At 44.6% G+C, this 23015-nt stretch overlaps 1 protein-coding gene and 1 long non-coding RNA gene across 3 annotated transcripts in view; one reads left to right on the forward strand and one right to left on the reverse strand.

Annotated features, from left to right (window-relative positions):
* LOC140214012 (uncharacterized) overlaps positions 1-23015 on the forward strand; it is a 185075-nt gene that overhangs the window by 18367 nt on the left and 143693 nt on the right. For both annotated transcript variants that reach the window (XR_011890897.1, XR_011890898.1), the window contains exon 2: positions 7120-7216. This is a non-coding gene — a long non-coding RNA (uncharacterized lncRNA). The remainder of the gene's footprint in view (positions 1-7119; positions 7217-23015) is intronic.
* The window catches only part of LOC126539456 (vitellogenin-6-like), a 39597-nt gene that overhangs the window by 15195 nt on the left and 1387 nt on the right, over positions 1-23015 (reverse strand). Inside the window, exons 2-14 of the mRNA XM_050186303.3 lie at positions 21498-21640; positions 21146-21280; positions 20607-20744; positions 18643-18810; positions 17701-17840; positions 16574-16757; positions 14860-15053; positions 8565-8733; positions 5636-5800; positions 4757-4957; positions 2550-2767; positions 1439-1545; positions 566-840 (exon numbers count right to left, since the gene is read on the reverse strand). Of these exons, the coding sequence (XP_050042260.1) occupies positions 566-840; positions 1439-1545; positions 2550-2767; positions 4757-4957; positions 5636-5800; positions 8565-8733; positions 14860-15053; positions 16574-16757; positions 17701-17840; positions 18643-18810; positions 20607-20744; positions 21146-21280; positions 21498-21640 (2237 nt within the window). The remainder of the gene's footprint in view (positions 1-565; positions 841-1438; positions 1546-2549; positions 2768-4756; positions 4958-5635; positions 5801-8564; positions 8734-14859; positions 15054-16573; positions 16758-17700; positions 17841-18642; positions 18811-20606; positions 20745-21145; positions 21281-21497; positions 21641-23015) is intronic.

Here is a 23015-nt window from a genome sequence, read left to right on the forward strand (position 1 = left end):
CGTGAATATCTTTTTACTGAGCTTTGTAGGGGGGGGGGGGGTCATAATTTCTAGGGACATAAAAGGTAAACACTGGCCGAAGAAAGCAATGAGACGAAGGGAATACTGTGTGAGCGAGAATGTGGGTAAGTTTAGTCCCGTTGTGGCTAAACATGTTATAGAAGAAAAAAGAAAACAAGAAAAAGAAGGAGCAAGGAGAGGATAGCCAGGCAGTAGTTAGCACGGTCCTGCTGTCTTAGTTTTTCTTATTTTTTAACCCTAAGACATTATTCCTTGGGAACTTCTACGTTTTGATGTGAATCATACCCCTGCATTTAAGAACTTTGCTGCATTCAACACTCCACCTCGATTGAAGAAAATAGATGGCAGCATCGCCCCACGGCAAAAACGGTCACCGCTCTTCGATGACACTTCATGACAATTCTTGGGAAGCGTAGCAACTTGCTCAGTGTGGAGGCGGTGTCGTGGTCAGCTGAGTGGAGTGAAACATGAGCTTTGATTCGAGGATAGTTGGAGAATACGCGGGCAAGAGTTGTCTGTACAGAGGTCATGGAGTACCACTTACGGCATCATCGATACGTCCTCTCTCATCCACCGACACGTCTCGCGGAAACCGACGGCGGCCCATGAAGTTCCATATGTTCTTTGTTGATCCTGGCTGTGGCTCAACGAGGCGGTTCAGCAGTTTGTCCATACCCCAGCTCTCGAACGAGACGGCCATTGTGTCGTGCGTGTGTCCTGACATGTAGTCCTTCATGTTGACTCGCAGGTTGCGGGGCAGGTAGCTGTCGCGCGAACGGATCATCTCGGTCTGGGTCATGCTGCCGTAGTCGTACTTGCCTGCGTCGAAGACAGGTGTGGTCGATCAAGCGATGTATTTAGATCCAACGTTTCGACAAGGACCGTTATCTTCGTCTGGGCATCAACTGTTTCCCTGACAACTGTTTCGCTGACAACTGTTTCCCTGACAACTGTTTCCCTGACAACTCTTGACCGCCACAATTGTTGCACGGATTTTGCCCTGACGAAGATGAATTTACTCTTCGAAACAGTGGCTTCAAAGACGTCAAGTGTTTGATCAGTCCTGATTATTTCAAGTCTTCAGCTTCGTGTAAACCTTTTGTGAATAGAAGTGGTTTATGAATTATAGCGCAAAAGGACAGGGGCAAGAAAAAACGAAAAACTAGGGATGACAACATTGCTACCACATTTATTCGTTTACGACTCATTTTGCGCTGTAATTAGTGCATCTCTTCCAGCTGGCCTGGTACTCTAGTCTTGAACGGACATGAGTGTCAAGGTTTCAGCAGTACTGTGGCCAAGAGTATAGAGCCTCGCATGCACGCCGTTGCAATCTCAGAGGCCACATATGTGAAGAAGTACATAAACAAGGTGTAGAGGTCGTGTAGGCGAAAGTAAGGGACCGAGTGGTGCTTACGGTTGTAGCCGGAAGAGATGAACATCTGGGATGAGGATCCGTCGATGGACTCTCTGAACCGCGAGTGGTTGTCCCACAAAGGCAGCACGTAGCGCAAGTGCTGAGAGCTGCGTAAGAAGGCGGAAGATCAGCTCATTCTTGCAGAAAACACTAAATACGTTACTATTCCCGGAGGGTTCTGCAATAGCTTGTTTCATTCCTGGACAAAAAAGGTGGATAATAGGAAAGTGGAGTAATAAAGAAAGGAAAGTAAGGAAATCGGAGAGGACGCATAATATGGAAGCTATAGAAAATCGGGATTAAAAAGAAATGTAAAGGTTCACATCATTATGGGGAATACTTGAATAAGAACGCTGTCCACTGTCTGATTTACCACATGATAACCAGCAAAGCATAAAGTTAAGTCCAGAATTAAAGTGAGAATTAGAACTAGAAATAAGGCCATCAGTGTTTTTTTTATCATTTTGCTCCGTGACCACTCTTCGCCGAACATGCCATCAGATCTGTGCCTCTTTTGAAAGACGCACCTAGGTTAAATAATGGTGGACCTCACGCTGCCATGTTCAATATACCTCTGGTGGCATTAGCATCAAGTTCGCCAAATTAAAAAAAATCTGCCTCAAAAATTTTGAAGCACATACCTAAACTCTAAGTGGTGAGTCACGTAATCAGTTCGCTTAAAATCTTATTGTGAAGACTGAAACACCCATACGAATGCGGGAACTTGAAGCCTTTCCTTGTTATTTTGTTCTCTAGAAGTTCGCGCTTAAGAGTAACGGCGGTTTCCACTCCTTCTGTAACTTTCAGTGTCCTACAATAGCCTTTTCTTACTTCCTGTGATTACCAATGTGATTATGACCCCTATGATTGTAGCGACTTGGCGATCACATTTCCAGCGTCTAGAAGGTGTCGCATCAAGGGAGGAAGCAAGCGCTTGGTGTGCCTACTTCCCAATCCTACAACGTGTCTGATCTGTTTGGGAGGCACCGCATGAATGCGCGCAATTGTTCCAATCACTGACACTTGTACATAAGCCACCGTGAAATGAGTTGAAGAACACACAGCAAACAGCACACGTTAACTCGAACCCGTGATGTGGTGTGCGACTCACATTTCTCGGTGGCAAGGGTACTCGGACTCGGCCAGGGAACGGAACGCGCTGGTGACAAATGCCACGACCTGGTCGCTGGGTTCGGTGACCATCTCGAGCCCAATGTGGCGCAGGACGTACAGCTCGGGGTCGGTCTCCAGAACCACGAGGAAGGCGGCGATGCGTATCTCGCTCGGCTCGCTGGTGTTGTGCAACACGGGCATGGCGGCAGAGCGAGCCTGAAAAGTTTCACAGGAAGGCGATAAACGTGTAAACAATGATGCGAAGGACCTGCAGCGCGCACGCAAGACGTAGGGCACGGGCAGATTAACGAACGAGCGCGCGCCCAACTTTATATAGCACCGAGTAGCCATTTTGTTGAAGTTGGAGTATCGACCAGTCTGCCACATCGGTGACACGGGAGTCACGTCGCGTGACTTTCTTGTATCCTTCGCGTTTTGACTCCTGGTATTGGCAAGCGTAGATTGTAAGGCGTACACCGACGGATAACTGTTTCAGCCGTGGTGCAGGTACCCAAGCATCGCTGGAAGCAAATACAACGTACATATGGTGCAATACCAGTGTCCGCCACATGTAGGTACGAAGTACAACCAATATGACTCCACTTTAATTGTATATTGCAAACTTTCCGAAGTGTTAAGGTACTCCAAGCTGTAGTGGTAGCTTCGCGCTCTTTATGGAAGATGTGAAAATGCGAGCTGTCTTTTTACGTCAGTACATACTGACATCGGTACGTACCGCTCTCCAAGAGGTTAATAAACTAACGGGAGCGTCGACAGACACGATGGCCCGCGCCGGGTTGTGGAGCTCAGCTACAGAAATACACATGTCCTACCGTCGTTGCTCGGCTGTTCAGGTAGGCTTTTTAAGCCTATGCAGCTTATCCGTTTTCAACGCAAACAGAAAGGCGTTACATGGTCTTCAACGTGCACAATGGTTACAACGACCTATGTCCATGAACAACACACTTATTGCAAAGACGCGCGTTAATGGCGCTCCAAATATCTCCGGACGAGCGACATTCTTGTAAAATATTGAGCAGAGCATTTATATAAGGCAAGTTCACTGTACGTACTTATGTTGGTTGAGCTTTCGTGAATTCTGTGCCTGTATACGTGTGCCTTAATTCTTGTGAACCTAATTCCTGTTTTATTATATGCCCTGACTTTAGTGTAGTTATGCGACTGGAATTGTATGAACTTTGTGTTTCTGTATTCTTTTCTTATGTCCTCGCTTTCTAGTTGGTCTGACATGAATCTAAGAATGAGTTCATGACGTACTCCTATTAGTTAACTTTGAATTTGAGGAAGATTTTATGTAAGCTTCTTCATCAGTTTATGGACTTTATTATTCGAGCATCTCCATGCGAAAGAATTAGCCAGCGCCAATTAAAGACGCCATCTCCTAAGCATCATATATATAAACGTGTACAAACGGCGGATAATCATATAACCAGCAGATCTATGCCGTGTTGACTGGAATGACCTAGCACACGATATTCGGTCAACAGGACTTTCTATGCGCATGCGACTACATTCACGGCTTTCGCAGGTGCACGGTTTGACACGGCACTGGCGGACGTGCCGGATAATTGACACTCCCACTGCCTTATTAAAGTGTCGGGAAACTGTACCGTGCGGTGCACTGTTCAAGGATGCTCTCTGATGGGTGGCTGTCACGGTACTGAAGCTCTAGCTCTAAGTGCTGGCTGAATCAATGTCAATACACTGCACAGATGTATAGCAAGCTGTCAATGACACCAACCGCAAGTAATGTGCTTAAAAACTGGGCGATTTAACATATGCCAGAGGGAAAAAATTCCCGTTCGAATCTATGTGAAAGGTTCACTTGGTATTTGAGCAAATTTGAATTTCGGTATTGATGTGTTTATTTTCTTTTTTGAATAAACATTTGAATCTTACTTCTGGGAATGCTGCACTTTAGCTATTAAACAAGAAAGCAGGGATAGTTGTTGACATTCCGCGGTGTAGCTTAAGCGGGATTCAGACGATGGGGCAGACTGGCTCAGTTACGGTGCAGACGAGCGGCAGCGGGGCTGAGCGGCAAGGAATCTCGCCGACAGCGTCATATGTCTGCGACGTCCTTTCCTGCGGCATGATTTCACGGCTCTGAGCCACGTCATGCTCATCCGTGGACATAATCAGTGATATGTCCAGTCCTATGTAAATCCAACTTAAGCTGCTTACCAGTTCGGGTTGGCGCTTGGCTGCCTGCCTGAGGGCCCACAGGGCGGCCATTCTCTTTTGCTCGCTGGCGTGCCATCTGGGACGTATGAAGCGCTCCAGGTACTCGATGGCCTTGCGTGTGCCCAGGTTTCCCGCCACGCTCAAGAACACTGTGCTCTGGTGCTCCGTCTCGTGTCCGACGTCTCCTGGTGTCACTGAGTACTACAATAGAAATAAATGATTAGTAGAAATGCTATTTGCCGGTACAGCAAGACATTTGTTTCTTTACTAAGTTAAGACGGATAAGTAGGCCGAGCAGCGTTCAAGAAAACACGGACAAAGGAAGGACACTTAAAGCATGGACAGATACACATGTTGCGTGGCACATGTCAGCTAGGTATATATTTCTATCACGCCTGTGTTTGGGTTTGTAAAATACCGCTATGTTCTTTGAAATCTACCGTGCCTGTACTTACGAAATGAGGGAACTAGCCGTAATCACATATTTATTGTAAGACGCAAACGGGCAGGTTTAGTCGCTTTGGGTATTTCGACTCATTTACAGCGCTGAAACAAGCGGAAACGCGCAACATGAAGCAGGCTGGACGGACGCTGAAGAACACGTTTGCTAACACACAGGCTGTATTGCTCTTGACCGGTACTGCCGGTGTGCTAGTAAAACCACTTGATGTTAGCGACAGTCTTATCTTCATGATGTGCATTGTTATTTTGTTATCGCTGTAAACGTGCCAAACATTGTTCCTTCACCGCACTGTCATTCACGTTGAACGCCATCTGGCTCGCAATTCTACAGTTACAAACTTAGTGCTACGTCGCGACCGAGTGCGTCAGCTGTGTTTACTCGAAGTGCGAGTGCTTTAGGTATTGCGGGAGGCTCACGTTAAAGAAGCGCGAGACGATCTCAGGGCTGCAGGTGCCTTTGTCCTCCTCGTGGTCTTCTTTAGCGTGCTGGCAGCCGGAGCCGCCGGCGATAGCGCTGGCGGCGAGCTTGCAGGAAGACCAGGTCCTGCGGTGGCTCTTGACGGCCTCAGACTTGCACGAATCCTGGAATAAGGCGAAAAATCAGGAAACGACGGGTCTCGGGGGGGATACGGTCGCTAGGCGTGAGGCCAGTGGTATGAATGGACGCTGGATAATAAAGGGACACTGACGACTAAAATTATTTGCACTGTATTAGTAACGCGCTTTTGAAGAACTAAAGAAGAAGCCCACCCTGGGCGAATGGCCTGAACCCACGGATTCCTGGACTGGTGGTGCTCCCAACCTAGGGCAATGATTCCCGTTTGCTTATTTCTTTTATAAAGTTTGTTAGTACTGGTCGTGAAAATAGGCTTCGTAACTTAAGAAAGGCGAAAAAAAAAAACCGCTAAAGTACAAAAAGCGAAAGAATGCTGGCTGGAGCACGCTGAAGTTCTCACAGCTGCTCACCATGACGTGACTAATGTTTATGGTATCTGTTCTCGTCTAGTTAAACTTTTATAGATGAAGTTAGTTTGTGTTGTGTTTAACAAACAAAGAAAGAGCTTAGCATGCTTCAAGAACTTTTACTAAGCCAGAAGTTCCTGCAGGACACCAAGCTCGACGAGCGGCTCTAGCAAGGCAACTGTCTCATATACATGAGCGCTGACCACTTCTCATCATCATCATCATCATCCATCCCATTACTTTCACTCCCCTTCCTTCTTCCCCAGTGCAGAGTGGCAGACTAGTGCTCAGGTCGACTTCTCTGTCTTTCCTGTCAATAAATTCTATTCTATATATCTACTAAGCCAGAACGGTCCAAACATGATATTATTTAGAATACGTTATGTCACAATGATGTTAACGGCTATTAAGCGTTGTCTCGAAATTAAAATAAAATTGAACTGTGATTACAATTTTATTTTCTCATGATCAACTTATTACCTAGAATGAAAAGAAAATAGGATTTCGAAGGAGTTATTTATCAATGAAAACTAGCTGAGTGTTTTTCTCTAGCGCCCTTTTAACTCACACGCTTGTTGCAGGCAAGAGCAGCGCCAGGAACGATGAAAGATAGTGATGTAAATGAAGTCAATGCTTTTGATACACTTCAACTTCTAGCAAAATGCCATCCGAGAAAGGTAACCTAAGCTAACTTGTTCTTGAGCTAGTCGGGCAAACGCTTGATGGAGTCATTGTCACTCAAATGAAAATGAACGCAAAGAACACAAGGGCGGACACCACGGATGTCTGTGGTGTCCGGCCTTGTGGTGTCCGGTCTTTTATTCTTTGTGTTCGTTTTTTAATTTCGCCACAGTGGCTTCATAAAACTATTCAAGTAAATTTGAGTTAAGTCACCTGGTGCTTATTGTGAATACCTACAATTTTTTTTTCTTTGGCAGTGTTTGGCCGAGGCTTCGTAAAAAATGCGGGCGTAATCTCAATCGCTCACAGTCAAGAAGCCTGCTTTGGAATATATCCTGGACGATAGTGACCAATGTGAGTATTCTTTTTAAGATAACATTACAGTCACAGTAACACTCATTAAGAGGGTCAGCCGACAAGGCGTAAGTTTCATGCTGATTCATTGTAAGCTGGCTTCGTCAACACATTTTCTATTTTGTCGCCATCATTTTAGAATTCCTTCCAGAGTGAAAATAAAACTCCAATAAAACTTGGTTCTGGGCTAGTTGGTGATACATTCTTTATAACTGATGGTAGCGCTAAAAAGGACGAACACACGGCGAAAAGACGACACGACGACGAGGAAACGCTGCTGAGAACTGTTTTTTTTTTAAAAGGGTTCAATATTTAAGAGAATCACAACACATGAGCAACAACACATGCACAACACCCGTTGTCAGTAGCGTTTCCTCGTCGTCGTGTCGTCTTTTCACCGTGTGTTCGTCCTTTTTAGCGCTACCATCAGTTTTCCAGAGTGAAGCGCGCAAGATAGGTGATGTAGTAGAATTTTCGTTAATAGTTGAAGAGCTGGCATGAAATTGTCAGGATTTCACTTACTGGCCCTGTTTGAAGTTTTCTGCCGTGTAGCAGAAAGTGCGAAGCGAGGGATATCTCTCCTCACCTATCAATTTGCCGTCATGGTGCCTCCGTATGGGCATGCAACATACTTTTGAACGTTCTCACTATAGAGGGTCAGATAAGGTTCTCGAATATGGCACTGAACGTAAACGTAGCCATCTGCTAAACGAAAACAACGTCATAACTTACTTCAGTGCACAAAGTAATGCAGAAGAAAGGTAATTATAAGGTGCAACAGTAGGTTGGACAAGTGTCTATGCATCACTGGTGTTATTTTGTGTTCTTTCTTGCTTAAGAAATTAATCAGCTTGATAATATCTGGTGCGGTTGCTTCTAACAAACATTGTCGTTATTTTCCGGATGTAATGTCTCACCTGTAAGAAGACAATATTCTTAATCAAATCATGTTTATTATTATAGAGGCGTGCTTGAATTGGCTTAGCTATTAATGCGACAGGTCCCACCTTTTTTTCTGCAGAACATGTGCTGCATTTCTATGCAAAATATATAAATATGGAGACATTAAGAACCTTTGATTACAATATGTGATTAAAGGGGTTAGGTACCACTCTCAGCGGCAAAGTCCCCCATAAGCACTTCTTTGTGGTACCACTGTTACTTTCTGAAGAGGTGAAAAGCTTCGCCATTCACCAGTCACAGATGTGCTGCTCTATTTCTGCACTTAATATATCACAGCTCCCAAATGCTTTACGAAAATTCTGGCACAGCAGGGCAGCCTGCTGAGTGAGACCAAGCATCAGCGAGACCGTCGTCTGTGCTGCGTCTGTCAAAAATGGTCACTCACGCTGATTTCGTGAATCATGGCAGTGCTGGCTTCCTTCAGGTTTATCTGTATCTTGTGGTAGAAATGATGGGCGTCCAAGTTGCTCAGCTCTCCGCTTTTGATCAGGCTCAGACCGTAGGCCACGTGAGGATTCCCTCCGGTGGCTCCGAGAAGATCCAGGAACACGTGCCTGCCGAGCACATCGGAGCAACAGTTTAACGTATCCTATATTCATGCGGTTAGCATTCTTTGAGAAGTTCGCGCACTTTTCGGTGTGTCTAACCTTTTCCCGTCAACTTGAGCCACTGGTATGGCCGCTGGTATGGGCAACTATGTATTTCAATTCCATTCAATTTAGTCTTTCTTTTTGCATCACAGAAGAAATACACAGAAATTTTCTAGACCCATAGCCAGAAGCTAGTAAGCGGTTAAGTACACGAAAGTTGTGTTAGTGCCGGTAAGAAAAGTTCTTGACTGAAGTTCTTGACTGACTGACTGACGAGTTAGATTGGTATAATAAAGAATGCCCGAATAGACAGCCTGGGCCATTGGGTATCTGTCACTGGATAGATCCCCAAATAGACCAGCAGAACAGGACTCAAAAAGTAAAGAAGTTGGCATCAAAAGTAGTTGAGCATGGAGAGTGCAAGTGAACAAAATAGGAACAGACCATGCATTGAGTGAGGAGCGTTGAGGTAGAAAGAAGTGATAATTTCGGTAACAAGCAATTGATGAAGAGGGCTTCACGGAAATGAAGAATTCAGTAATAAAGTGTGTTGCTACATTGCTTCAATGCTAATTGCATTGACGTCGACATTTATTATGAGCAGGGTGAACCTGAGCCCTGAGAAACGTCTTTACGACAAAAACACGACGGGAAGTGACGGGATTCTAGGTAGCAGAAATGTTGCATGCAGGGCAACGTGTTTAAAGAAGAATGCGCAGAGAACCACTGTTCAATAGGTCGGCCACCTATTGTGCGAGGAGTGCGCATTTTTGTTCATCTTCGTGTTTTATTTATTTCATATTTATTCAGACAACTAATACGCAGTTGCCTAAAGGTCTGACCATAGGCGGCAACTACGAAGAGGGAGACCAGAACCTTCCCCCCCCCCCCCCGCATCCCCCCAGAGTGTTATTAACAGAGTTCTGTCAACTACATCATTTGAGCTTTCTTTTCACTTGAATTCACCTTTACACTTAAAGCTCTGTGGCCAAAAGTTTACTGCAGCACTGTTGGCGCGGACGTGCACGGCTATTATTTCATGATTTCGCGTTATTTCTGGAAATTCTGGCAACAGGAGGACAAGCGCATTAAATGCACCAGCGGCGACTACCTCACTCGTGTTTTTTTTTTACTTGAACATTAAAAAAATTTTTTTCCACTGGAACCACCATGCATGTGGTGGCGGCGGTGTTCCAGCAGGCGGGGTTAACCTGGCATACATTGCCAGCAATTGTTCCGCCTATAAGTTAAGATCAACGGTGTGTCACCAGGTGTCGACGAGACACGTGTCTCGCAGGAAAGCAATCAGTAGTTGTTGCACTCTCTTCCTGATTGCCACGGGCCTCCCGGGGAAAACGATGCCTCCTAAGGTCCTGTTCCAAAGACCACTCTTTTGCAGGCTGTCAACCGTCATTTTTCTTTTTGTGTGGAACTGCAGGCATAACCAAATGAAATGTTCACTGTCGCCGATATCACCAGAGAAGGCAGAGAGCGGGGAAGCGCAACTTCCAGTCTTGAATAACCAAACTGGGGTGTACTCGGAGTCGGTTCTCATGCGGTAGGCCAGTTTCGCTTCCTCGCAAGCAAGTCCATGTATCACACAGGCTTTGTGTGGAGTCTTGTGAATCACCCTAAAATGATTGCGGATTGCATCCTTAGAGTTCTGAAAAATCTTTGGCCCTCTCACCTTTGGGACACAAGTCAGCGCTTGGCGTGCAAGAGCGTCAGCTTTTTCGTTCCCTTCAATTCCTGCGTGGGATGGAGTCATTGAAATTTTACGTTAAATGTTTTGCTCATTAGCAATCAGTGCCAGACATTGCTTTGTAAACTTCTCTCGAGGTACACCATGATGCAATTGCTCTAACTCTGACTTTGAGTCTGTCCGCAACACGACATCTCGTGCAGAATAGGCTCGTAGTTTTCGCAGAGCCGCGGTAATTGCGGCGCTTTCTACTGTTCTAGACGGAACTGCGCGATCCAGACGGTCAGAGCATGACACATCAAGGAAGGGTGCGCGGAATGCTGCTGCGCAACTGTCTGTTTATGCGCACACCGACCCGTCTGTGTACCCATGTAAGTGGCTTTAACACGCTGTGCTCATGTGACCCAGTACTATAAACTTTGCCTCGACAGTTGGAATGGTGGGTTTCGCCGCTAGCTGGGGTACACTGACGCTGCAGGCATAGCCTGGACAATACCATGGCGGGTTGAGGCAACTCCGTTTAGGCCATTCCAATCCTAAAAATTGGAAGGATGTCAGCGCCGCATGGAAATGGGAGCGAGTTCTTGCTCTTAGCCGCCTGAGAAGGGCTGTGCCTGCGGTGGACTAGGCCACCTTAATAGCTGCGTCAACAAGGCCTGAGATGCCAAAAAGGCAGAGTGGAAGGGAGTCTGCTCCATTAGTAACCATCTTGTTTGCGGCCACCCGAAGAACTTCCTTCGCCAAGGATGTCCCTTTCTGTGTACTGCCTCGAATAGCGTTCGAACTGACTCGATGATAGTGATATCAGCGGCAGCTGATAGAGAATGCGGCTTGTTATCAGTGCAGCGTTCAGCTTAAGCATGGGCATAGGCTTGTTTCCCCAGTGTACACCGGCCATTCGACGAAGTGCGTTAAGTCTTTGCACTGATGCAGCCACAACGCTTTTAACCGCGCGGCGCCAGAGTAGCTTGGTGTCGATGCTGACGTCCAGGAAACGAAGATTAGTTGCACGATGAATTGTATGGCCCCTGATATCCAACACCAGTCGCGTTGATTTCCGCCTCGCTATCATCGGAATGTGAGTCAAGGCGCACCGAACCTGTGGTTCTCACATTCGCTCCAAACTCTGAACGCCTGGAGAAGATTAACCTCGCTTTTACCAGACACGAGCTTGTCGGCCACACGGAGACACCACCTCACTGTTTTAAGTGCGAGTGCTTCCGACATGTAGCCAAGTACTGTCGTGGGTAACAGAGATCTAAGAGCTGTGGGAGGGGCCTCATAACTGCATGACGTGCGCAAAGAAAGAAAATTTTGTGTCTGCTAACTGAGGCGGCGACGATCCAGCAAATTACGGCCGATGTCCTGAACGGACAGCTGCTCAGAGAAGGATTAAGATATTTGTCTTGGGTCCAAAGGCTGCAAGCACACCATCGAACGCGAAGAAGACGTCCTGCGCGCCACAACTAATTGGTTTGGAAACAGAGTACGCATCTAATTTCCTGCGTCTCAAACCGACAAGGGAAGTTGTTAAGCAAACTCTAATGGGCGACGCCGCTGTTCCTAAAGAGCCCGGAAAGCGCACCTATGCGACCGCACTGAATGAAGTTTCGAGTACCTCTTGGAAGCGATCAGCAGGAAAACTGCCAGCATGTGATACGTGCTTTGTAAACACTATGCACAAACACAATATATCTAAATATATACACAGGACAATGTTTAATAAATTTTTTAAAGAGAAGGAGGTAGCCAACTAACAATTATTTCTAATGGCATGGAATGCCTATGCCTAGAGAATGAATGTGTTGCTTTATGTTCAGCTCGTTTCAAATTGCTTTGCGCTCTTTTCTCACGCTAAAAGAAACCTGCAGGCATCAGTGACCCCTTCGGCGAAGTCTTTTATCAACGGTGCGCGAAACGCACGTGAATAATATGCGACTTTGCATCGCTTTCCAGTAAGCAATGGTAACGAGTCACGAAAAAAATAAAATAAGAACTCGTCTAATAGCTTCGAAGGGATGGAAACATCGCTACTTGCATGCGGAGGTCCCGAATATGTATTATATATATATCACTCAGTAAACGAAATGAGGCCAAGCCGGATTCACTCATAATTAGAATAAATAGCAGTCATGCGCAGCAACGCTAATACGTGGACTCAAAGCAAAAAAACATAAGAGAAAAGAGGCTGGAGTTTCTCCGGAAAGGCGAAGCAGTATTAGTGACAGCGAAGTAGAAAACAATTACACGAAGGATGATTACACCACCTTGAGACGCCAGATAATTGGTGGTGTGAGAGGACTCAGGCTGTGAAATTGAACTTTCTGTAGGTCTCGTGAGTTTTTTTGCGACTGCAGTGACGGCCTTATATGAGCATTTAGAAAAGCATGCGCCCCCTCGCCCGACCTGGAAAAACGAAAACTTTCCGCCTATAGGTATGACGTAAAGGCTCAGAAAGCTCAACACTGTCCTTATCCCCCCTTCTCCCCTCTCCCGACCTTTCTCCTGCTTACACACATCTCAACATTGACTAAACCGGAACAAAATTTACAAAAATGAGAGAAAGAAGAAGCATGCCGACAAGATAGTAGAAGTGAACCAATTAGATGTAAAAATATCTACAAATGGTTTACATAGGGAAACGTCATGGAAATGAAAATGACGCCATACACAACTTTCCGAATAAGTAAGGGGGCCGACATATGGAATAGCACACTGTGGTATAGAAGCCGCATAAACGGGGATAAAAAGCCTTAGAAAAGCTGATCAACGTTTCGAAAGGCCGCGCCCTTCTCAGGCACTTTATTCCTGTTTATGTAACTGCTATGCCACACTATACACAACTTAGGAACGAAAAAAAGCAAACAAACAAACAATAACAAAAAATTGTGAAACAAACGCGACATATGTATGACACAAAAAGCAGTAAACATGGTGTCAAGTTATTTTTGCATTGTCACTTCTTGTATCGCTGTAATTCACAACTGCAACGCTTTATAACTGATGACAACTGCTGTATCGCTGCGATGAACTTTAAGAGGAAGCTTTAGCTTGGGGGCTCCCATCTAAATACATGTAAAAGGAGCATTCGTTTTTCCCAGCAACTACTGCACCAAATTTGACGAGGTTTGTTCCATTTATTAAGAAAAGTTAAAATTTAGTGAATGTTCGTTTCGAATTTTCGATTTAGGTCGTCAGTTTCTTATTAAGTTTGGTAAAAATAGAAAATTTCCAGAAAACGATACTATCAAGTTTACAACTCCGTAACTTAGCAAAGAATAATGATATCAGAATTCTGTGAATTGCATATAATAGTACATCTAAAGCAGTCGAAATTGATATGTGACACATAAATCCTAAGCAAATTTATGATGTGGAAATACAACTTTTGCAGAACCCTTGTACCTGACGTAACGAATTCAAGGAAGGTATAAATTAACATCTAAAATTTGTCCGTTTTGAATGATCTAATGGATGCCGTTTACAGAACCACGATATCTGCTTTTGAAGCAGAGCTATTGATTTGTAAACATCGTGCTTCTTTCTTTTTCGAACTTTCAACTTTTGAAAATTCTTTAAACAAAATTCAAGTCATTAATCGAAATTCCGCATCGAACAGTCACTAGAATTTAGCTTTTTCTCTGAAATGAAACAAATTTCATTAAAATCTGTCAAGGGGTTACCCCAGAAAAGCGTTTTTGTGTTTTACATTCATTTGAATATCCGCGTCGGAGTTGGTTCCGAGCGAACGTTTCCTCTCAACTAGCAGGCCACATAAAATCGAGAAACATAAGAACTGAAGAAACATAAAAAAAGACACAGGGGCACACAATGGTACTCGAGTGCGTGTCGCATACTAGCTCCAAAGCTATGGCTTGCTCATTCTTGGGAAGGCGTGTTTTGTATTTAGCCAATGAGCCACACCACCACAGTACCAGCACTGCACCAACACAACCCACGTGGAGCGATATGGAGTGTATGTTAGATGTTTAAAATTTTATTAATTAAAGGCTGCTGCAGAGTATATTTTTGACAAGGAAGCAATGAACTATGGTTATAAAAATTCAGAGGAAACAATAACGAAGAAGTCCCTTTATGGAGCATGAAAAGTACACGAAGCAAACGTGAATGTCTAAAACCAAGGAGTAAACAAAAATAAGGAGGGAGATTCACATGCCAACCTTGGAGCTCAGAAAAAGCACGCGATCGTGCAACATGATAGGCCAGCGGTGTGCTTGCCTATGCGTTATGTTTATGAAGCTTCCTAGGGCCTCGAATACGCTTGTTACAATACCTCGCCACTGTTGTTTCTCCACCCCACTAGCGCATTATTCCTGCCCTCGCTGACACAGCAAAGCATGCTTTGTGTCCTTAGGAACGAAAATTACCGCATGCTGTCCTTGTTTTCCGGCGCGGTGAGCACGTGGTTCCGGTAGACGTCATCGATTTCATCATATTCGAAGGTCGAGAACGAGTGAAAGGCGATGAGGAAGAACAGGGCTCCGCTGTACTCGTTGTCGATGTCCCGGATGTCCTCGTCGGTGTACTCAAGTCGTGCCAGAGCTTGCAGGCTCACCACAAGCTGCAGACAACGCGAGACAGCTTACGACATTGGCACGAGCGTAACTGTTGTTGTGAGAGGTCGTTAATACGTGCAAGCAACGGGAAGCAAATACGAGGGGTCAGCGCTAACACAAAAACACGGACATCGCAATAGACGAAACGGATAAATCCATGGTTCGTACTATTTTGTTTTCTTTGAGGGATGCTCAAATTATTTCCTATATTTTCCAAATGTTGGAAACACATATGCACCCGGATTATTCTCAACGTTTTATTTGCATGGATGAAACTATGCTGCAGTGAACTGAACAGTTATACGTTTATCAACACAAGTATACATGGGGGAGGGGAGAGAGACCATGTTTAATTTAGGGAAACGGGGGGAAAATGACGTAGAACTTTCAGCATAGTAGGGCGTTGGGGTCGAATGAAACACTCTTCCTGCAGACACAGGCAGTCACTTTTCACATGCAAGTAAACAGACAGGCGTTCCACACATTTTTGCCGATAGCACCCAAAAGCTTGGTGCACCCCCCAGCAAGACAAAGTAACCGTACCGTTTTTTACTTTCAACCTAAGCCCGCGAACGCTCTGTATGACTAAACATCTTCGTTAGCTTTTTAACTAAGACTTCGGAGGCTTGGATGAAGTAGTAGCGCTATCAGTGGTCCAGATAAATTCTGACCACCCAAATATGGAGTAATGTAGTGAGGTTCAACAGCCATTTCTCCTACTCCTTTTAATGACCTCATATGACAGCCAGAACCAAAGGTTACGGAATACTTTTTTCTGAGACTACTTCTTTGAAAACTCGGAGATGTAATCAGGGGACTTGGTTACCCATCAGTTAATATACTGTCTTACCTTGCAGTGTATTGGCAGTAATACCGCTTTTTTGGTGCCAAGAAATTCAGTGGGAGGGCAATGTGGCAGCGCGATTGTGTCCCAATTTATGCCCCGCTCACACGGGGCACTTTCGATCGCGATCGAGCTTGTTCGCGAGCAAATTTTCGCAATTGCGATTGGTGTCTTCACGCAAACTGCAAAAAAGCGATTGACAATTCAGATCCCGATCGGGCTCGATCGTGATTGAAAGTGCCCCTGTAACTGGAGCATCACAATATTTCAATTCTTATAATTTGCGTGCCAGAAGTACGATAAGATTATGAGGCGTACCGTGGTTCTGGACTCCGAGTTAGTTTTTACCACCCTGGATTCTTTGAATTGCATGCAAATCTAACTACGTGCACGCTTTTTATTTTTTGCTTTCCTCCCCATCCAAATGCGACCACCCGGGCCGGGATCGTACCCTCGACCTTGAGCTAAGCAGCGCAACGCCTTATAACCACTGGCTATACCGCGACGGATCTGGGGTATGAGCCGGACTGAGGCATGACATCTCTCTCTTCCCACCTCACCCAACCACATCCGACGCTCTTTAACTTTCACTGGTTCTTCATCCTTGTATTTCTAGTAACCGCAAGGAAGAAAAAAAATGTCAGTGCAGCTTTAATTGATAACACTTTAAGGTGACCTTACGTGTTCTTTGATGGCGCGGAGGCCGAAGTACGTGATGAACCCGTTGACGTGCTTGAGGTCTTGCGGGTCCTTGAAGTCGGGTGTCACTGAGAACTGTTGCGCCAATGAGCGCTCTTTTTGTATTTCTTTTGGCAGTAAGAGTTGCTCCGTGATCTCGCCTTCTGTCTCGAGGTCCAAGGTGCGACTAAGCGAATACAAATTTTATTTCAGTCATCTTAGTTTAAAATGAGCCTCACTAGAATTAGACATCGCGTTTTTGAATATTTATTGCTCGCTGTTATGCTATCCTATAAACTTACCAGCTAAGCAGTCAACTGGGACTAGTTTGTTTCTACTCTAAGGTAGCGGCTCGCGAAAAACCAAACGCGGAGTAGTTTAATACGGTATCTCTTTTGTTTATCGAGATGGTTTTTCTCGAGGCATAATGAGAAAATAACATAAAATTACATCAGAGTTCTGCATCGTCGAAGAGCTGCAGCTATGTTTCTGAAAATTTGTATGTAATGGTTGGCCGACCCTTGTATGACCAAGTATAAGTGCAAACATGATGCCGTAATTGTAAGCGTACACCGTAGTTTCCTGTAATTCGCGTAATAAACCTACTATGGTGCAATGGAGCATTGTCAACAAGGGAGACAGCAGGAGACTTCTATTTCGGTAAATATGGTGGCGCCTGTATGAGACAAACGTCCAAAGCATTGCCAGATAAACAGTCGCGCTTTGTAACTTTGCTGACTACATTAGTAGAGTCTGCCTTGTGTGTGTCATCTGAAATGTAATCACCGCCTGAAGTTTAGCTTTAGTGTCCTTTTAAACTTTAAGAGTTTTTTGGTTTATTATATATTTACTGTCTTTTTCGAATGAACCACAGTTTTGAAATAGTGCTTGTGGTAATTTTAGCCTCTGCTAGTTTCATCTATTATACCGCGGTTGCGGTTATGCTTTGCAATTTGTACGCAACTTCTTTTGACTTCGCACGATAAAGCTTTGATTGATCGATCCAATATGGTTGCGTACCAACTTGTCGAACGTCCTCTCTTGGTTCCAAAACTTGTTTTACTCGCTTAAAGTGGCTTGCAGTGTCGTAAATGTGATCGGCCAGCGAAAACATAAGGGACGATGCTTACTTGAAGATGACGCGGACTTCTTTGCCTTCGTTGTTACTCCTGAGCATCTGTGTCGACTCTGACCAGGCGTGCTCGATCACGTATCGCTGAGCGGTTCCCTTGAGGCGGTAATAAACCTCGGAGGTGTCCGCCAGTTGATACTACGGAAACAACATCGAGAGAATAGGGAAGAATTAGGCATCGAGAACGTGATATAGTGTTCCGTAGCCTAAGCTTGATAATCTCACACAGCTTGGGTGCTACTTTGGCGGGGGTGAATATTACCACAACGGTGCTTTGCTTTGTTTCTGTTATATCAAAAGCGCCGCTTAGATTATCGAAGGCCACAAATAACGCACCTAACCGTAGGGTTTTACTATACATATACAAATATGCGACATGTGGAGGAAGTGCGTCGGGAACGTGAAGCAGTTATCCTGCACGGCTTACTGTAGTCTTGACACAGGTTCGAGAACAATTTCGTCACATTTGAATAAATGATGTAAATGTGGAACTGCTGCAGAAAATAACACGTTCGCCAAACATTTTGTAGAGTTTAGTCCGATTATAACGATATATATATATATATATATATATATATATATATATATATATATATATATATATATATATATATATATATATATATATATATTGTAATGATAACCTTTGCATAATTGGCCTTTCTGCACTTCGCTGCATGAGTAAGACGTACAAAATTAGCTCGGATACATCACTAATCTCTTGCAGTGTTTTAACAATACATTGCACAGAAAACATGTTGATGGATTGTGTATTTCATTCCGTTAGTGGTGTGGCCCTTGACATGTGTGCGTTATGCAGCGTGTAGGGCTAGGCATTCCTCTTTTCACTGTACCGGCCAATGACACTGCTCAAGAGTGACGTGCGCTGAAATTGACGCTATATCTGGCGGTCTAAGTGGAGATTTTTTTGTTCACTCACGGTCCTCTGAGCTTCGCACTTCACGCAGACGGTGCCCTTCTGCCGTCCGTAGGTGGCGTAATTTCCGGGGTCGCACTTATCGAGGTTTTTCACTTTGGTTACATCAATATGGCCGTGGTCTTCCTTGTGCACAATGTATAGGGTGTCGCAAGAACCATGCAGTCCGTCCTGTATAAATGCAAGATGGGACATATTGCAGTTTTTGGTTTCATTCTGAATAAACATTTAATATCATTTGGTACAGTCAACAGAAGGCAGGCCTCTCTTTGATACCACACTTGCACTCAACGCGACAGTCGCAGTTTCTTCCCAATGTGTGAATCGGTGAGCACGGACATTACGCATTAGTGAGGTCGACACAAGACACCCTTGTATCGGCATGCATTCAGTCGCAATGTAGGCGTATCACTCTAATTGTCATGCCAAATATATTGTAAGTAAAGGATGTGGTTCGAAGGCTGTATCATCAACCGATCGGTTTCACGGGTACCAATTTTAGCCCGCGTTGATTGGTTCTGTCGGCGCAAGTGAATGCGACGCAATGGCACATCTCTCGTTCTCGTTGCATTCACGTCTCAGAGACCCGGAAAGTATTAACACAATGTCCGTCGCTATAGTAAAACGTCGGGCTGGACGTTAAGTCATTCGAATGAGAGTGCTCCCGAAAATCAAGATTGAAAGTGCATAAACTGGTTGAATCGGAAACTGGCACGACCAGAGCGTGTTACTGTAAAATGATCAATCCTTTAAGCCTCATCAATGAGCAACTTACTTCTGCAAGTTGTCATGCAGTGTTTCATGACTTTGGCATCAGCGCTTTCTATTTGCCAAATGCTTAGCACTATAAATACTTACAGGCCTGGCCTGTAAGTAAAAAACAAAAACAAATATATATTGTTTTGCTCCCCGATTTCACCTGACGCGTCAGCCTCACTTGATGCGTCAGCCTCACCTTCTGGGGGTGCAATTAGCTGTAGTGTATAACGAATGAAAGACCGAAATCTCGTTCCTCCCATGGGAACATCAGTGATCTTGACTATTGCTTGTGCTGTTATTTTTTCGCTAGTGCGCATGTATTTACCTTGATCGTTTCAATTTGGTCCTGTGAGGTCGCTTAGCATGCGAATATATATATATATATATATATATATATATATATATATATATATATATATATATACAAACAGTTGAATTCACGAGCAAACAGCATAATATAAGCGCACAAGCAGAAAGAGACACCCCTTGCGTTAGCACTAAAGTAATATAATAGTATCGAGAGTTGTAATAGTGCCGCCGCAAGAGCGGTACCAGGAAAATAGTTTGAAGACCAGTTTTTTGTGCAATTTATTTTTTCCGTGGAAACATTGTTTCGTTTTCTGTGGAAAGGAAAAAAAATTGAACTTCATCTGTTTTCCTGTATTCTTAGCTAAGGTATACTAAGAGCCAGCTCCTTGCACGTGTCACTTCAGCTTGGCACAGAATGCCTTGAACCATGCAATGCACCTGTTCGCGTGTGCTCGAAGACACGAGTTAGGTCCTTTAAGAAGCTGACCCAAGTCCGGCCCGGGGCCCATGGCTTCAAGTTCGAGCCCGGCCCGTAGCCTCATGGCCAAGCATGGGCCGGGCCCGCCGGAAAACGCTTTAAACGGCCTGGGCCAGTGCAGTGCTCTAGTTTTGACTGACTTGTCATGACCTTGCAATTTGAGTTGTCTACAAGGTTTGATTTTCATCTACTTTTCCTGCTGTGCTGCTCGTATGGCACGATTCACAGCAACTACTTGAAAGTTTGCATCCTTCAGTCATTTTCATTTGCTGCCTTAATGTATTGTTTCCTTTTTTCATCTCTTAGCCACTCGAGTTTGTTTTGGATATTTCGGAACAGCCTGGTGGTCGGGGACCTGTTTCTTCCACACATCAGTTAATCAAAATGCATATTTTTTATTTTATGCTCTCGGCTCACTCACCTCCTTGACGTGGTAATCCCGGTCATCCGGCTTCTTGTGGCGTCCCTTGACCAGGTCTAATTGAAACAAAGACAGGACACCTTTCTTCATGTTCCTCACCCAAAGAGGTTCGTTTTTGTCCATTTGGATCTCCTCCACCTGCGATGCATTGGCGAACACGCGGTTTGTGTTGAAAGCATCGATTTCTTCGAGAAACATTGCAAATTTCACGTTGCACTGGTGTTCCACTGATATTGAAGAATCTCATACAGTAACGTTATTCGAACGTACACAGCTGCTGCGAAGGAGATATATCCAAATTTGTTAAAAAGAACAAACGAATCCTTCATTCATTCACACGACCTTGAATATATACGGTGTGTTCAAGTAAGGCAAGTCACTGTGCCCTTCTGTACCTTTCGTTTTCTCTCCCTAGCCCTTTACCTTAGTTTTGGAGTAGCAGCCCAGAGACAAGCTTTTCCAGTTTACCTTTCCTCCTATCTTACCATTAAACATGTGTCTTTCTCTATCTCTTTGGGCAATGTCTTAAAAGGCAATACCTTTCCTTCGTCGAACGTGGCAGCAAATGGGCGCTGCAGTGCGCCGACCGCTTCTTCATTGCGGACATAGTTGAATTGGTGATGAGCGACGTCGATGCTGTCCGAGTTGAAGGTTTCCGCTTCGAAGCCGACGATCTGCAGTGAGACACATTCAGCTGAGCGTTTGCCCCCGCATTCAACCCCCTCTGTTAGCCGTGGATTGGCTGGCCTAAGCAAACTTTTTTCCAAATCGCCCAAACATTTTCACGGCAAGACACGATGTAGCGCGCTGTCACAAGAATGCTGTAGCAGCCGTCGGTTGGTGCACACGGTACCAGCCGAAGAAGTGCATTAAACCCCTTGCTGCGCTTACCGAGAAGATGGTGTGGTGCTCCTTTGGCTGTACGACGATCTTGCTCCTGAATCCAACGCCTGCGGACTGCAAGGGCTGCTCTGGATTTGCAATGTGCAATGTTCCTTGTTGCTCATACACGTACTCTTTGCCCACGTCGAAGCCTGGGAAACATGATATATCGTTACGGCATTTCTGTATCGCGAGGAAGGCGCCTCCTCAACGGGATAGAATGGATCTCGGCTTATAGGATTGTCACCGAACACTACGTTGGCTATGCTGAAGTGGTATTAACTGCTTTTGGAGAGGACAGAAATATATTTATTCACATGTGTTCATGTGTCTAACGGAATGGGTGGAATAAGATTTCCACGCTTGCATTTTCTTTTCATAGGGCTTAAGGTCACTTCCCACGTCACGCAAACGTAATGTGTGCCAATCAACGGTTCGTATTGCCAATGCCCTTATGCTAAGTGCTACTAACAACTTTGTATATGTGCTTTATAGCTTTTTTTCTAGCAGTTTCAAATTTTTTAATAATTGCGTGTTGCAAATAGGACAATTCTGACCCTGCATCTAAGTTATATCGATGCGGCATCCATTACTTTTGCGAAAAGTGAAGATCTTAACTGAGAGGTCAGGCTTGCTAGCGGAGCTCTACAGAGCCAGAGAGTGGAGGCCGGACTGAGGGACCCACCCACCGCCCAGGTCTTTTAAAAGAAATAAAGTTTATACTACTGCTACTAATTGACTAATGAACACAAATACAATAATTACCTTTTAAATATTTAATTTACGGCACAAATTTTAATCTACGAATTGTAGCTAGCCAGTATGCAAAGCATATCTAATGGAACGAATTCTTAGGATGGCACCGGTTGCCAGATATGCGCCGTCATAGTTGCGGTAAAAGTGCACTCTGGTTCTTAGTTTTTTAAGAAAGCGCTGTTTTATGCATTAAAGCATGAAGGTAACTGGGACGATAATGTATTTCGTCGTACATTTTAAAATTTATTATATCGAAACTTGTGTAGGGGGTCCTGAGAATAGTCTCCAAGTTGAGATACCTTGCATATATTCACTACCTAGATTTCGTAGATTGAGATATGTGCCGTAAGGTAATTAATCAAAAAATAATTAGTGCAATTATCTTTATTATTGAATTAAGCATTTTGATTTCTTGTAGAATTATTGACCGCCTCGTCGAGTAATTCACATCAAGGGTTAGAATTGTGCTATCTGCCACAGACAGTGTTAAAAAAATTTGGTGCAGCTAAATAATAAAGAAAATTAGAGGCACCTTAAGCTTCGCCCTTATGGGTGCAATGCTGTAGCATTCAAAGATTCCTGACTGCTTCTCACGCTTCCCGGCAACGGCAGCCTATGTAACCATAATGTTTACCTAGAAACGCTGGCGGGGAACGCTATGCACGGAGGCAAGCTTTCTGGTAGAAACACGGCCCCTTGCGTGAGCCGATCCCGGTGATAGTGCACAGCCGCGCCGAAAAAAATTGCATCATTTGCAGGTTTCTGTTATTG

This window comes from Dermacentor andersoni, chromosome 11, assembly GCF_023375885.2.
Source record: "Dermacentor andersoni chromosome 11, qqDerAnde1_hic_scaffold, whole genome shotgun sequence".
Lineage (NCBI taxonomy): Eukaryota > Metazoa > Arthropoda > Arachnida > Ixodida > Ixodidae > Dermacentor > Dermacentor andersoni.